The sequence below is a fragment of the Diadema antillarum genome, unplaced genomic scaffold, assembly GCF_040938485.1.
Source record: "Diadema antillarum isolate AM-2024a unplaced genomic scaffold, OU_Dant_1.0 seq00000810_RagTag, whole genome shotgun sequence".
Classification (NCBI taxonomy): Eukaryota; Metazoa; Echinodermata; class Echinoidea; order Diadematoida; family Diadematidae; genus Diadema; species Diadema antillarum.
Genome location: NW_027271690.1, coordinates 2032176 through 2050154, shown reverse-complemented (window position 1 = coordinate 2050154; position 17979 = coordinate 2032176). Strand labels below are relative to the sequence as shown.

The 17979-nt window shown below is 36.8% G+C and overlaps 1 protein-coding gene across 1 annotated transcript in view; it reads right to left on the bottom strand.

The window, feature by feature from the left end:
* LOC139739684 (uncharacterized) overlaps positions 1 to 17979 on the bottom strand; it is an 88285-nt gene that overhangs the window by 33169 nt on the left and 37137 nt on the right. The window contains exons 7-11 of the mRNA XM_071650294.1: positions 12708 to 12776; positions 5591 to 5662; positions 4427 to 4495; positions 1170 to 1241; positions 450 to 521 (exon numbers count right to left, since the gene is read on the bottom strand). Of these exons, the coding sequence (XP_071506395.1) occupies positions 450 to 521; positions 1170 to 1241; positions 4427 to 4495; positions 5591 to 5662; positions 12708 to 12776 (354 nt within the window). The remainder of the gene's footprint in view (positions 1 to 449; positions 522 to 1169; positions 1242 to 4426; positions 4496 to 5590; positions 5663 to 12707; positions 12777 to 17979) is intronic.

Below are 17979 nucleotides of genomic sequence, written 5' to 3'. Positions count from 1 at the left end.
ATAACACTCAGACATACCCGCTTCATACACACAAAATGCTGTAGGTATTGATTATTACTCTTGTTTGTTTGCCGGTAACAAGATGTGACATAAAGGTCTTCACCATAGACATTACAGTTCAAGTAAAGGATTTTCTCAAGTTAATGACGATGACATGATAAATTCTGCAAGATCTCCAATGACCTGGTGGGTAAACACGAACGTGAAGGAACCTTATTTCATTACAGATTTCATTGTATATTCGTAAAAAGTTTGTAAATGTGTTGAAGCAGATGTCTTCAACAATAGAAAATTCCTTTGTTTAAACAAAGATATTCTTGATATTGCCGTTTTTCAAAATGTAACGACAAACTACTTATACTTATAAGACTGTAGATAAAAGCAAATGCCAAGGGAAAAGGTTATCATGACATGGTGGATGTTAACCATGTCTTTAGTGTAATACATACATCATCAAGATGCTACTTGGTCCGTCAAATGCTCCGTCTTTGATCTCAGAAATGCTATTGTTTGAGAGAAAACTTTTTTTTTTTTACAGGAGAGACAAAGATAAATGATTACTGATATTTAGAAATTTTTCATCATCGGCGTAACAAAGGTATTATGAGATTGTCGTAATTTCAAAGTAAGAGATAATAGACTACTGCACACATTGAAAACAACATTATACATCAATATGTCATTGCAATGTAAACCTACAAGACATTATGCAATTGTTATGTTAACTCTTAAAGGGAGATATTAATGTCACAAAACCTAAATCGAACACATGGTGCGGATTGAAAAGGCGGGTTGCAAAATCCATCCAATAAAGGGGGAAAAGTAATTGCCGTGTTTAATATTACCAACAAGAGTGAGGAAAAGACTAATACTCAAGGACTAGAGATAATGATGAAAATGAGGCTTATACCGGGAATATTTCTCTTGTCGTCAGTTCTTATGCAATCGTTGAATCAATCTTATATGATCTATAATGATCAATACGTGTTAATCCATCTAGAGAAAAAAGAAGAGAAACCTTAAAGCTACTGCCTCCAAATCAAAGCATATCTATGTTATAAACCATAATTATGCACAGAATAACATGAAGTTCTTCTCAGAATATCACATTTTTTTTTTTAACTATTGGTAATGTCGAGGCTCAGTCTATCAGTATCCGATATACGTACAGAACTACAAGGCTCTCCAGGTCACTGAATGCTTCTTTTTCAAGATGCGTAATGTGATTATTCCTGAGATCTCTAGGAAAGGAAGAAGAAGAAAAAAAAGTGTTAGCTTGGCTTGTCTGTCTCAGATAAGATATGTATAATTATCCAGTGGTGGAGGTTGTACCTATATCTGTGTGTGCGACTTTTTGTTCGTTTTGTGATGCACTGTCACATATGTTGAAAGTAATGAAGTGTGATTGCAATAATGATGTATTTGATGTTTGTTTATGTAATATAGATTTTGATATGATATAATATAGTAAAATGAAAACGCAACCTTTTGATGAAATATATCATTATGTTAGGTTTTTGTTGTTAAATAATTTCATTTTTTTTTCAACATCTTGCTTTGGTAGGTAAATTTAATGTTTTATAATTGCTGTGCAATAACGTCTCCTCCTTTATTACAACCCTGCATAATGCATTTTTGTTGCTGTTGTTGTTGTTGATTAGATTAAGTTTTTATAAATATTCATAATCCAGAGTTTTAAAGAAAAGGTATTGTATTGAGTGTTTTTTTTTCTCTGTTGTTTTATTGTACGCATGTATTTGTTGATTTAGATTAATAATTGTATGATTTTATGTATAATTTCTCAATTATGTTTATTGTAAACGTATTATTTGTGAATCACTGGGATCTTCATCTACTAGTATGTAGGCCTACATCTATACTCTGTAAACTGAATGTTCTTCAACCTCTGGGCTGCCAATTTCGGGAACAATAAACCTCATCAATGCAATTCAATATGAAGGCATGCTAACAACGGACAAAGACATCATATGTGACCGTGCACCTCAAAACGAACATAAAGTCGCACACACTGATCTTGCGTGAGGACTGAAAATAAGTGAAATGGGTCAACCAAGCCGATATTGACCTTTTCATATTTTCTGAAAGAGCAGGTCTTCTTTAATATTATGCTAAAATTTGGTATCATAAAACGGGCGGGAAAGTGTGTTTTTTAGCAGTTTATGTCGAACGTTTTTTAGTAGAATAGTGTGATTAGGTGTGTTTTTAGTGTCCCTTTCTTATTTCTGAAAAACCTTGTACACACTCTTCACTTTCAACTCTAATTACTTTTGAAAGGATATAGCTATTGCTTTGAAAGTTGGCATTGATTATGGACAGAATGTGTTAATGAGGCATGCTTAATTTGAATTTAATCCAATAATCCCTTCATTGTTGTCACTCTGGTGGTTTACTTCCTGTTTTTTGTCCCATTCATCGCACAGAAAGCAAGGTTTGGTAAAGATTAAGCGCTTGAATAGACACTGTACTTCAGAGCCTCTTTTGTCAGTACACACTTTTCCTGAGTTTGTGCTTTCTTTCCAATATTTAGATAGGTTAGAAGAGTCCATTTGACTTGAGTTATACATCATTTTAAAGCTTAAAGTCTGCTCTTTCAGAATATGGTCTTAACTAAAAGTTCATGTCTGGCGACTTTTTGTTTGTTTGAGGTGCAGGGTCACATATAGAATGTGGTACAGTCAAACCTGTCTTAGCGGCCACATGCCTATAGTGTCCACCTGCTTATAGCGGCCTGATGAAAAATCCCAAGCACGAAATTGCTGTGTTACTGACCCTTTATACCCTTTATCCCCTTTATACCCTTATACCTGGCCACGGACCACTCAATTTGTATCCCGTGGGAAATATCTAACTGCATATAGCGGCCACAAAAATTTAGCTGAAACGTTGAATCAGTTTTGAATGCGCCCTTTACGTTAGTTGTGTGAATTCTATACCGAAACCTTGCTCTGTCATAATCCTGCAGATATGATCGACAAACGTAGCTCTCGTAGCCGTGAAAAGACGTCTCACCACAACTTGACTAGATTTAGGCTTTAGTAATGCCGCCCTGACGGGTGTTACGGAGGCAAAGGCATCTCTTAATAACATTGTAGAATTTAACTAAAATGCCGACTAATTAGTGATTTAGATTCCTTTGAATAAGGACAATGGGATACTTGTCTGAGTATTGTGTGTTGTTTACGTCAGCTTCGCACATTATCGATCCCCTGCTCGAACTCTCTCGTGAACCCATTCATGCGAGAACGGTATGAGCCAGTTTCTCAGGATTGAAATATTATTTTGAAAATCAAAAGATGAGAAGTAAGCTGAAAGAAAGTTTATAATGAAGTAATCTGAAAAAAAGATCCATATTACAGCTGCTCATGCAAACTTATTTGCTGCTTTTTTAAAGAATAGCATGCGGTATTCTATGCTATTTAACAATGCAAGTGTTGAAATTCAAAATGGCAACCAACCTGCCTATAGTGGCCACCTGTCTAAAGCGGCTACTTTTATCGTTTCCATTAGGTGGCCACTTGACAGGTTTGACTGTATGTAAATATCTAAATAGTTATCAAAATGTGAGAATTATTCACACACCTTAATTGTAGAATACAACTAGCACACTTATGACATCTAAAGAAAAAAAAAGAAAGTTTCCTCGCGTGCACATCATGGTTGCTTGTTTTTCAAATATTTTAAAATCAAATGTATTTAGGTAACACAATCAACAACGCATTATTGACTCTGCAGGTGTTTAAAACACCGTTTGTTTTTTTCTTTTTATTTTCAAATCTCTGTGGAGCTTCGCTTCTATTTATTCGATAGGCAGAAACATAATTCATGATATCCAGACATGTATTATGCATCTGAATGGATGGTTTAGTATTGGTCGAGATGAGGATTGCGCTTTTAACATATTTGTGAGATACCAAAAACTGGAATGGCTGAGACATCAAAAGCATAAAGTGAAACAAAGCGGTTTCTCATTATCTCACCAAAAACTGTTAGGAACCTGAAGTTACGTCTCAACCAAAACTATACGATCCCTTTAAATGAAAGTTGTTATAATTTGAAGAAAATTAGAATAAAGCAGAGATTGTGGAGCTCTGTGGAGCTTCGTTTCTATTTATTCGATAGGCAGTAACATAATTCATGATACCCAGACACATGTATTACGCATCTGAATGGATGGTTTAGTATTGATGGAGATGAGGATTGCGCTTTTTACATATTTGTGAGATACCAAAAACTGGAATGGCTGAGACATCATAAGCATAAAGTGAAACAAAGCGGTTTCTCATTATCTCACCAAAAACTGTTAGGAACCTGAAGTTACGTCTCAACCAAAACTATACGATCCCTTTAAATGAAAGTTGTTAAAATTTGAAGAAAATTAGAATAAAGCAGAGATTGACACGCTTACAACACTTCCATTGAAAGTCCACTAAAAGCGCTTGAGTCTGCAATTACGAGTTCGTTTCCAGAAAGTATCCTATAGAAAAGATGAGTGAGAAATGCGAAATGAAATGTGAAATTATTAGGCTCACTCTGTTTCAAATTCTTTCATGTAAAAATTCAATGTTTTGAAGAAATATAGATGAAAAGCAAAGGGAATAAAATGAGACAAATGCATCTGAATCGGGTACGGAATATTGTGCTCAAGTTTTGTATGTTAAAAAGTACGACGTCACCGGTGACAATAACATTCATATCGACATTCTGTGAGTAATACATCCTTGCATTCAACTCTAATTTTTCCACGAAATATGACAGACATTCGGGTTCTTGTTTGAAACATAACAACACAACTTCAAATCGCAACAATGCCACTATCAGTAGCGAAAGATCCAAATTTTCATTCATTTCGTTACCACTATTATTCTCCAAATAGTAAATGTACCATAAAGATTTGAGAACGTGTCAAAGACAAGGCGATGACATTCTTACACTGTAAAAACATCGGTGTTAGATTTAACACCACGGGTGTTAAATCTAACACCGATCAAACTTCAATAAAGGACCACACCCACAGGTGCTAAAAATGCACTGTGATGGTGTTGAAAAGTGTTCACCTGACACTTCGTGGTATTAATTTGACACTGTACCTGGTGTTATTTTGACACTGTACTGGTGTTAATTCAAAAATGACACCACATGGTGTTGATTTGATATGTGTTGGTGTTAATATCAATGGTTTAACACCCGTCCAGCTTCAATAAGAGACCACACCAGCTGGTGTTACTTTGGTGTAAATTTATTTTTACATTTTTTCAAAAATCTAGTATTTTAATGTAAAATTCTTGATCGTCTTGTTTAAATTAAAAATCAACAAGAAGTGCCGTTACTAAGAAACTCTTCAAAAAACAGTTTAAAATTTGGAAATGACACCGCAGGTGTTAATTTAACACCATAAATGGGCACCGGAAATTTAACACCAGCTCGGTGTTCACTATTAAACACCGGACTTTTTGCAGTGTAGATAACCTCAAAATACATGTTATCTTTATGAGACTATGACTCATGGATACATCACAAACATGCATAGTAAATTTGTGGGTGCCTGTGAAGGTTTCGATGTGGTACTTACAACCAAGAGAGGCTGTGGAGTCCATCAAAAGCTGAACTTTCAATCCCCTTCAGTTTGTTATTTGAAAGGTCCCTGACAATGGAAAACAATGAGTAGTAGGGAATATTCAATCATAGTTGATATCGATATATCACTCCAATAGTTTGTGAAGCACACGAATAGTCCTTATACCATATATTCCACAGTGAACGTTGTAGCATTTTATAACAAAAAGAAATGACAAATGATGGTTTCAGCACCTTTAGGAAGCAAGTTCTTCGTATAAGCACGATGAGTATGTAAAGAACGAGCAGACGACGTACTTGCATAAAAGCCGCCCCCCCCCCCCCCCCCCCCACATGCGAAAGGTCTGATCGAGAAAATTGGCATATCCGTCTTTTGGAATTATTATTTTGTGGCAGAGACCGTATATTAGCCTTAGGGATTACTTTAAAGAGATATTTCAAACGATTTATATAATCATACATTACATAGTACATAAATTGATGGTGACATGTATAGATTTGTGGAATTTCTTGTGGTCCTTGAACAGACAAACCAATACTATCAAATAAAACATATTACCTGTATTACTTTTTCTGTCTCGTTTTCGCAGCTTTTTGGGGAATGTGTCGAGTGTTTGCCGTTTGTTTAGTTTGCACGTGCTTGACTGCACTGCGAAAGAGATTTTCTTCTCGCTTTGAACATTCAGTATATCTTTTCTTTGTGAGTACGTTGGTAACCTTTTTATGCCGCTGAGTGATACCCCCACAATTTACGCATTTTACTCTCTAAAAAAAAATCGAGTGAAAATATTCACTCTTAAAAGAGTGAATACAAAAAAGAGTGAATTTCGAGTGAAATTGGAGTGAATTTTGAGTAAAAATGTTCATTTTCACTCATTTTGGAGTGACGTCAGGGATCACTCCAAAATTTTCGAGTGATTCCTGACGTCACTCCAAAATGAGTGAAAATGAGCATTTTCACTCACAATTAACTCCAATTTTACTCGAAATTCACTCTTTTTTGTATTCACTCGTTTTAGAGTGAAAATTTTCACTCGATTTTTTTAGAGAGTAGCGTTTCGTTTTTCTTATTGCATTCTTGGAATGTATATTTTCCTCACTGCAGCGGGGGCATCGAACTTTTGTCAATTTGCAGTACTTGGCAACATGGCCAAAAATTTGACACTTGAAACAACGTACTACTCTCTTTAAGAAAATCGAGCGAAAATGTTCACTCTTAAAAGAGTGAATACAAAAAAGAGTGAATTTAGAGTGAATTTGGAGTGAATTTGGAGTGAAAATGCTCATTTTCACTCGTTTAGAGTGATCTCAGGGATCACTCCAAAATCTTCGAGTGATCCCTGAGGTCACTCCAAAATGAGTGAAAATGAACATTTTCACTCAAAATTCACTCCAAATTCACTCTAAATTCACTCTTTTTTTGTATTCTCTCCTTTAAGAGTGAATATTTTCACTCGATTTTTTTTTTTAGAGAGTACCTGTTCGTTGTATGGCCTGACTTGTATCTGGTCATATCCGAGTTTGATTGATTCTGGCATCGTTTTTGTCCTAAAGATGAGCAATACTGCCCTTATACGCATTAAGTTTCCGTCTTTATCTCTTCTCTTCAATCTCTTGCGGAAAGTTACTCCTTGCCTTCTCGTGCTCTTTTGTATTTCTTCCAGCATATTTTCATCATTGTCTAAATCTACCGATGCGCCACTTATAAACCCTTTGTGTTCGGGGTCTAACGTGTTTCTGACTGTCACTATTTTCTTACAGAACTCTGTGATGCTGAGAGATGCCTTTGCCTGTCTTAAAGTGTAGCAGTTTACGATTAGTTCTATGCCTTCTCGGCCTAGAGATCTAATGGTAGAGGCACCAGTGATATTTCCTGTTTCTTTTGCTTTTTCTAGTGGGCCTAGTTTGGTTATGTTGAAACCAACTCCTCTTATTCCAACAGTAGGTAGGTTATGGGACGAGTCATTGCTGGTGCTTGGTTGGTCTGTTTGTTCTGATGTGCTACTTAAAGTCTGCTTCTTTCTTTTGGCTGCTCGACTAGTGACAGCGGTGAAGTAAATAGGACTGCTAGGGACCTCTTCTGTTTCGTTTTCGTGCCCTTCCATATTCCATAAGCTTTCAGCCATAGGGCTGGCTGGTATGGCTTACCTGTTTCTGAAATCTGTCGTATATGGCAAGCCGTTTGTGTAAAAAGTCGATAAAATCTGTTTTTCACTGATAATCTCTGTTTATCACTTGATAAATTGTGTTTATCAAGTGATAAACAACTGATAAACATTATTTTTCAAGAAAAAGTCTGTTTATCAGAGAAAAACAGAGTTTATCAGAAAAACTGTGTTTATTAACTGATAAACACAGTTTTTCTGATAAATCTGCTTATCAATGATAAACTGAGTTATCAACTGATAAACACAGTTTTTCTGATAAACTCTGTTTATCACTTGATAAACTCAGTTTATCAGAGAAAAGCAGAGTTATTCAAACCTTCTCGGTAGTGGGCGCTAGCAGCATTTAATACGCAGAGCCGTCTGCTCTGTTAATACGTACATGTACGTAGATCTACAGCTAGTGATATATATATATACATGGCACTGTATATGTACGCGGGGCAAGCTGGGAAGCGAGCAGCTGCCGGGAAGTGGACAGGTATATGACGCGAGTGTGATACGTAATGGCCTTACATCGCAGGCCAACTTATCGCACATGTATGCAGTCAGACCGCAGCACGTATACTAATGAGCCGATCCGGCAAGATTAATTCAGCACTCTCGTTGACGATCTTTGCGTTCGAAAGGTGTCTCGTCGTGCGAGGTTTTGCGAGAGTTTGACAGGGCTATGGTTATCACAGTGTAGCGACTTGTACATACATTCGTCATGGCTACCAGTCACGGTAAATTGTTCTCCAGACTTTGATCTTTATTTTGATACTAAATGTGCGTATAATATCGGATCTTATCATGACGACATAATCAGTTGAATTTGCGTAAATTTTACCTGCTTTTCATGGAAGATTTTGTCGTCTAAAGTTCGTTTTTGGTTCCTGACCGGATTAAGAAAATATTGTTTCTGATTTTGGCTTACTCGTAGAGAGGAAACATAGATGCTCATCATATATTGGAGTCAAGGAGACGCAAGCATGATTAATACTAGTTTTTCCGCTTTGAAATGTCTGTAAAATTCACTCCAAAAAGCCGGAAGTATGCTCCACACAAAGTGTACAGTGGCGCGAAAGAGCTCTCTCATTGGACAGTGCTTGCATTCAGCGCTTGAACTACACGCGTGCCAAGAAACCGCAAGTGGCATGAAACCGTTATGTAGCACCGTAATGACGTAATGCCAGCGCTGAATGCAAGCGCTGTCCAATGAGAGAGCTTACTCTTGAGATTGCACGGTTTCAAGCTGATCAGCACTGACATCGATGTATATTTTACTGGTTCCTGACCGGATTAAGCAACAAATTGTCAAGATATTTACATGGATACAAAGATCAAGAGATGGACTTCCAAATAATGCATTTTCATTGAGACGCAAGGTGAATTTGGTATTCTTTTGACGTCTTGAACGTCTACTGCACGAATTACTTTTTTCATCATTTTTCAAGCTCAAATTACGCAAGTATGTTTTCATATACAGTAATTTGAATAACATGTGAGAATAGTTTACATATTTTCCTCGAATTTGATACCAAATTTGTGAATACAAGGGGTATTTTTGTTGCCGAAAGCCAAAGGACAAAATCCCCTTACGCAGCTCATTACGTATGCGAGCCTCGAGCGGGCTTGCATACGAGTTGAATAAATATGAGCGAATTATCGGCTGCTGCGGTCTGACTGTATGTTCTTGCTCTTGTGCAGTCAGTCCGCAGCGTGTGCGATAATGAGGCATGAACGACAATTTTATTCAGAATCACGTTTACGCAGTTTGTGCCCTTGAGACTGACGAGATTTCGCGATACTTTGCGAGAGTTTTTGCAGAGGTCGCAACAACAGCTTTCATAGCTTTCGCAGTGCATTGTTTGACCCAGGATGGTTAGTTAAGTTATAGAGCTGATTATGCTCATTAATTTGATACCTAATTTCCCTATTTTTGATGTCAATATAGTAGTCCATTTTAGCATCAAAGTAAACGATTATTTTGCCAATGTTCAAGAAGCTTTTAGATCATAGTTTGATGTTTTGCTAGTTCCTGACTGGTATTGAAAATAGATCTCCGTAATTTCTTCGATTTCACAATCGTGAAACTTGAGCGAGTATGATCAATTAAAAAACGAAGAGGGGCACCATTTTTAAGGTTGTGAATTTTCCTGTTGAAAACAAGGCAAATTATGTTTTCTTACTGGAAGTGGGGTAGTGAATGAACACGCGTGGAATGTGTTGTTGATACCCAGACAATGGTCGTGGACAATGGCCAGGGTTGGAATGTTTCATGAGGAATTCCACTATCGCAGCTAGTCTTTGTTCATTCTGAAATGTGGTGTGTGCAAGCACATGGAAACATGTGCTTACTTCTTTCATGTGCATACATTTCACCCTGTGTCAAGAATTCAGACTAGCAGTGCTCGGGGCAATTTACATGAATAATTGATTAAGCATTCATGTGCCTTGCAGCAGAGCTCGGGAAAGGTGGCAGCCAGGTCCATTGTTAAGGGTCATTGTAAGTGCACACTCACATACACATCATTGGTTCCTGTGTAAAGTTCAAGTTTTGTATAGAGAGTGAAAATTCGATCACAATCTGGAACCTAACATTTAAAACTCACAGCACTGAGTCAGCAGCCAATGGATACTACGCAATGCGACACGCCGCGTCTTGCAACAGATTTCGACCAATCACAGACCCGGAATTCCGGTGCGAATGCGAGGATAATCTTTTTAAACTCGACGCTAGACATGTCTCTGAATTTTGCTAGTTCCTGACCCGTATTGAAATGAAGATGGGAAAACGTGCCCTTATTGTGATACTATATACTTTAGCGGACATAGTCTTCACCATATTTTAGAGGGGCATGAAAGATTTCAGGTTAGTTTTTTGGCGTCAAACGTGAAGGAATTTTTTTGAATACAATACCGAACTTCGAGAGAGATTTTGATATTCTATATTCTTCTTTTCTGTTTATTTTGATCATGAGCATATTTGCTTATGTTTTCTCTTTCAGTCGATACTAAAAGTGTCGAAAACTGACGAGAAATACTCGTTCTACACGGATTTATTCATGACCATGTATCTGCTCATTACGTATGCAAGCACCGCTCAGCCGTGCATACGACTTGAATAAATACGTGCGTTTTCGCTCGCGCTGCGGACTGACTGTGTGTTTCCTGCCCCTGATTATCATCAACGAGCAGAACATATCAAACAGTGAAAAACGCCCTCTCTTGTGGAGAGATAAATAACTCTGCTTATCAAAAGTGAAAAACTCTGTTTATCAACTGATAAACTGAGTTTATCAGAAAACTGTGTTTATCAACTGATAAACTCTGTTTTTCACTGATAAACTCTGTTTATCAGTGAAAAACAGAGTTTACCAACTGATAAACATAGTTTTTCTCCGATAAACTGTTTATCGACTGATAAACACTGTTTTTCTGATAAACTCAGTTTATTAAGTGATAAACTCAGTTTATCAGATTGATATACTCTGTTTATCAATTGATACACACAGTTTATCAGAATAACTGTGTTTATCAGTTGTTAAACTCAGTTTATCAAAGAAAAACTCTGTTTATCAGTTGATAAACAGAGTTTATCAGTGAAAAACAGAGTTTATCGACTTTTTACACAAACGGCTTGCCTTAGTCGTAGGTATCCCGGTTTGTTTCCACTGGTATATTTCTGAGTTTAATGTGGTAGAAGAAAATTCGCGCGCAAAAAGAGCGAGACGAAACTAAAGCCGGGCGTCCCCCCGCCCCTGTCCTGTCAATCACGTCGCCAGTCGCAGGTCCTGTCAGTCAATTACGTCCTGTCAAACACGTCCGACCGTCAGCGCAATCCCTGGCATACTACTGGCCTCCTTATCTTTGAAGTGGTATCGAATGTTGTTTAAATGTCTGAACCCTTGGCCTGCTTATCCTTCAAGTGGTATCGAATGTTGTTTACATGTTTGAATTCATCATCGTTTACGGCTGAACCCGATCTTCAGTGTTAGTACTTGGTGTAGGATTCCTTAACGACTCTCTCCTTGGCACTGGATTCCATTGTGTTGATAAGTTGGAGTTTTTCTGCTTTGTTCTTGGGGACTATGGCACTTCCTCTTCGTTTTGTGGTCTTACATAAATAGACCAGTTCGTAATTCCACTCTGCGCATGAGCAGAAAAAGGTCACTTGTACCAACAGTCATGTTGGTTTGATAATTCACTGAGATAAGCATATGTGATGGGATGATTATACATGTGAACCTTATCTAAAATGGGTGCTTGCCAGGGCATTCACCTGACAGGACTCCTGGTATTTGGCAATATTAAAAGAAAGGGTTGTTGCTACATTCAATACAAAACAATTAAATGAATACCTGCTAAAATATCAACTGAAGGACCATTCTGGTCACCTGGTCTAAACGCAAGTTCATTCTTTGTTTGAACAGGAATTCCATAAGTTGTTACGGTGGGCAAGCTTATGTATCATGCCTCTTTGATAACGAGTGAAGTTCCTAACCAACTGAGGAAAAAGAAAGGTCATTTGTACCAATGTGAGCTAATTACCACCTGCCTTATTAGGATCTGAAATATAATCCTCTAGACGGTTTGACTTTGGAGGCACATCTGTCTGCTAATGCCAAAGAAACACTTGGATTGAATCATCAAACGGGTCTCTCCGTATTGCGCATACAGTGGTGGATCTATACGGGAGAGTTAGGCGGTTTAAATTCCTCTTTTTCTTTTGTTTTTTTGTTTTTGTTTTGGGGTTTCGCGGATTTCAACCACCACCCCCCCCCCCTCTCCTTGGGCTGTTTTTGTTGTTGTTGTTGTTGTTGTTGTTGTTGTTGTAATTGTTGTTGTTGTTTGTTTGGTGTTAGCATACGTTCAGTTGACCAGATTAAACAAATTATGTAACTTATCAATCAACTGGATGAGTAAGAAGGAACATCGACGGCTTATGAATTTCTAAATACTCACAAAATTATGAGATCCAAACCACTGAATGCGTGTGCTTCAATTCTTACGATCTTGTTCCAGGAGAGCCATCTTATAAAAAGAAGGGTAGATGGGAATGACATCACAATGAACGACATGGGAATCACATCGTTGAGTAAAATATACCCGTTGTACCTCCGTGACATCATTAACAATTATCAAGAAAAGCAAAATTCGTGTTCTTTTACATTCGATTTATATCATGAAAACATAATCATAGTAAAAGACATTGATAAGACAGATTGGAATTACTGAAAGAAATGAAAGAAAAAAAAGTGAAAACTGTATGAATTCAGAAGAGACCGAAAAAGACAACGATATAACTTTAGATAGATATTCAACGAACTCATGTACAGTTCCTAATAATACCTAAAAAGGTATGACGCAAACTGTCTATTTCAGACACTCGCATCATGACATTCGACTGTACTACAATTTCAAAATACACATTGCTTAAAGAAACAATGCTGGTTGTCAGTTTCCTATTTCTAACCATAGGATGGTTGAGATTTGTTTTTCTATATAGGATATCATAATTGTAGGCCTATATATATATATATATATATATATATATATATGGGTCAGAATTTTGAACGATGTACAATTGAGCCAAAACAAGGCAAAATTTAAAAAGTAGGAAATTCTCCAAATCATTCATCTTACCTGAAAGAGTATAACTCAAGCTTTAATATGAACCCAATTATACTAGGATTTTCCCACAGGAACAAGTTTTTATTCACCGCTGAAGTTTACCATGTCCAGAGCAGCGAACGTCCGTGAGGAATAGTACTGCACATACATTTGAATACCATTTAACATAGTTTCCAAAGATCTGATTCAGTTCAAAATCCTAACGAAATATCTTAAAGGACATGTGTACGTAACTGCAGAATATTAAGCTTGTACTCTTAACCTGTACGTAATGGTAGACAACTGATGATTTAACTAAATTCGTCATTTCTGTGGAAATATTGCTCTTCCGCTAAACACTTTCTTAACTTCATGCGCATTTTACAGAAACTCAATATTTTCATCTCTTATTTCACTATCCCATACTTCAATCCTCACTCCCAAATAATAATATACCTTTTTAAAATGTATCTCATCTGAGCAGTCTCTATAACCCAACAAACATAGCATAGTTTTCATCACGGAGGTTCGCATGTAGCTCACGGACGTTCGGAACAAACAAGATATTGAACAATGCAGCTCTCTTGAGTTGTAAACGCATTCTACTCACAACAAACAGCAATTTCATGTCGAGAACAAACTCCTCTGCAAAATCCTGAATAGATATTACCAATTCTCAATTACAGAAGCTTGTTTATCTTCTCATACTGAGAAATCAAAGAAAACAATTTTTCCATCTCTCGTAAATGAACGTACAAACGTACGTGTAATCTCAGTGACGTAGTCAATCCTTGAGAACGAATATGTTTATCAAAATTTCGTTATCATGAAGTAAATATTCAGGTCCTTAAGTTGTTATATAAAGTCTACAATGCAAAATTTGCTTTTTATATAACGAACATGGTCACAGCTAAAATTATGACAAAGAATTGATATAGAAAAACAACAGAAATGTGCTCCGTTATAGAAATACGAAGTTTAGCTGGGGAGGGCAAACGAATACGTTGGGAAGAAATCCCTCTGTGTTTGCTCCTTGTGTTACACACTGTTACCGAGGAGAATTTGTGTTATTATTTTAGTCAGAAATGATAATAGGTTCGATACTGCGAAGTTTCGTCACAACAAGACACAATAAGTCCATATAACTTGGATGGATGTTTGTGACTTCGATATTATACAATATGGTTTGTTATAACAAACCTTTTGTAGCGCGTCATTTCGGAGGCTCGTTATTCATACAGTTTGTCAATACGAAAATTGATAGAGTTCGTATAATTATGAAGCTTTTTTATTCGGTAAATGATAGGAATCTCCGAAGGTTAACCGAAAGGTTTATCAATTGGAACATGACAAATTATGTTCGCTTATCCAAATGTGGAGAGAAACAAGTTAACAACTAAAATCCTCCAATTTCAAAACCTCATAATAACCGTTTTCACCTAAACGAATATCAGGCCCATTCCACTTTTAGAAGAACGGACCTAAAAATAATGATCCTTAATATCTATTTTTCGAAGAACATTTCTAATAACAAACCTCCTGAATTAACTACATTTTTTGTTTCATTTTGGAATAACAAACCTTTGGACATCGGAGTAACGAATCTTTGGAAGAGCGAACGTATCAAAGTGCAACCTTAAACCTATTCTTAATCATTAATTTTTTTAACATGTGTTTTCAAAGTAAGCACAAAAGCACAAACAAATTGACGATCTCTCTGTCTCTTAAATGTGAAATGAAGGAAAAACATCTTTGAAAAAATTACAAATGAATATTGCTTTTCATTGATGAGTATAAAACAACACAATGTGATGATAAGCGGAGGATTTGTGTGTTTTCATCAGACAATAATTGTATACTGCATGATTTTTGTTCGCTTGTGACGGCATTTCGATGAATAAAAAACATAAACAAACAAACAAAAACTTCTCCAGAGGAATTTGGTATAACGGGAGTGCACTGGCATTTCTTTTCTCTGTGTGTTGGAGCTCGATCCCTTCTCTGTTTCTCAGTCATTTTCATTCAACTGCTTCCACGCCCTTTTGAAACTTTTCCGTTTCTTATTCAACACATGCCCATTGCAGACTTCTTCCGTCATTATCCTTAATGTGATTGCGTAGCACTTTTCGGATTTGTTTTGGTTTGTTTTGTTTTGTTTTTGTTTTCTGTTTGGTCGCAGCATGTTCAGGCTATTGAGGGAATGAGAGAAAAATCGTCATGAAGAGAAAAATAAGAACGAATTAAGGCATTTAATATCATGACAATTACAGCGAACGTCCGTTATGGAGACCAAAACTGGATGTGTTCTGTTTGAGATGGCAGCTACCATACTCAAAAGATAAACACTTAGAGCACCTGTCACTAAAAAGTGGCACTGATCCTCTTTCTCCTACTATGTAATCCACTGACTTATTCAACCAACGAACATCCGTGAAAAAAACGTTTTCCGTTTGTTATTACAGGTAAATCGAGTGCTGAACGCTATTCACTTTCGGGTATGAGCGGCTCAGTGATTTAGTAATATTTTCAACTAACATTAATCTTATGTGCAGTGATATATTTGTAATTGTCAGAAATGTCCTTTCTCGGACAGAACGTCCGTGAGTGAAACTTTCAGAACCTGTAACAGTACAAATTGTCTCCAGAACCTCATTAGAAAGAAATTTAAACGCACAGAAATTACAGATTACGCAACATTCCATTTTCCTATAACTTTGTTTTAAGTGTTTATCTGTTTTTTGTATAATTAGAGGGAAAACAAGTGTAAAATTGTGAGTAAATTTTCAATTGTTTGTTCATCATGATCACATAACGCCTTAAAAATTCCGAAACTACTGCTCTAAACTCATTTTCTACTTTGTAAAACTTTATTTGTCGCTATTCGAGCCAAAAGTTTTAAAGAATACAGGATACTTTCGGGACAAGTTATCCCTATCGGAGGGATTGCATACGTCACGGACGTTCTCTGGAATTATCACGGACGTTCGTTCTACTACTAGGGTCATGTTCCAGGACGGATAACTAATCGGCAGAGAGTACCTAGCCTTCCTAACTCTTTCAAAATTTTGAAAAGGTATTGTCAATGCAAATTATAAGAAATTTGACATCCTTACAACATATGTATTGCTCAGAGGGGGATCAGGAGGTGAATTTTCAGAGAAAATATTAATCATTTGCTTGGTTTTTGGTGAATTGCATGGTCCAAAAACTGCGGACGAACCTCAGTCCGCTCCAAAAATGGCATGCAGCTCCTCGGCTAGAGAGCCAAAGGTAAAATGCACCTTCGCCATCAAAGCAAGATGGTGTCCCACTCGAAAACGTTTTAATCATCACGGACGTTCTTTTTTTCTTGGAGGTTCGTCTAAAAATAGAATTTCGGTTCCTATTTGACAAAGGATGGACAGAAACTCAAAACAAGCATATTATCGTGTTGCTAGATCTTAGTTGATTACGACTCAGAACAATATCGCCAATAACGTTTCATGGGCTACGATCTTTATTAGAAAATAGCGGAAGCACGTCCGTTACGAAAACTGAGTATAATTTTGCATAAAAGAATATTACGTCCCATGTACAGCCAGCAGACGTACAATTTTTGCAGGATATGTTCATTAGGTGGAACACCAAATTTTCGTATACGTTACAGATGGGACAACAAAGTAGAATTTGCAGCAGCGATAGAAATAAAAGCATCACGGACGTTCGTCTGTTTAGGACTTTGATATTTTAATTGTTCTCTGTAATTTTATACGTGCTCATAAAGTTCTTATAATTTTGTGGTACATACCCATGATATGTCAAATCCAGAACATGGTCAGATATTAGATGCCACGTACCATTAAAAATGCACATCATTAGTTTGAAAAACAAAAATTATTGTGAAAATAGCGTTTTTACCGTATTTTTACGCTTTAAGTCCTTGTGAAATGAAAAATATCAGGCAAAAGTCAACCAAACCATATATTTCCTGAAAGGAAATTTACCAATCTTTGAGATGACATAAAAAAATCTGGTTTCTTAGATTATCCTGGCGTGTTCTAAGGGAAAGAATGTCATAAGGTACGAAAATTGGCAATTGTACATCGTTCAAAATTCTCACCCATATATATATATATTATATTAATGTACATACAAAATATTCTATAAATATACCATATTATTACCCGTATCAGGCATCTGATTCTGAGCTGTGGTTCTACGAGATTGTATTCCCTTAGTATTACACGCGGGATTGCGCGCCAGTAGGGAAAAGAGGGGTGAATTTCTCATATTCTCCCCGTTGGAAAACGCCTATCGGATTTGCGTGTTTAAAACCAGGGGAATATAGCATCCGGGCATTTGAACTGCCAGTCAGGAAAATTTGCTGTTGATGTGTTGATGACAGTTTCCTGCGGAGTCAGTGGTTTACCATGAGTTAGCCTGTGTATATACAAATAGGGATGTAGCGCGCAATGTGGTGTAGAGCTCTAGCTGGCGCCGAGTGGAAAATTGTCACTGTGAATGGGGAAGTTATACAAAGTTTAAATTGTAATGAATATCATTTTACTGCTCGAGATGCCTGAAATGGGTAATAATAATGTATGGACTGTCTACTTTCGGGGGATACGACATTAACTGCCCTCAC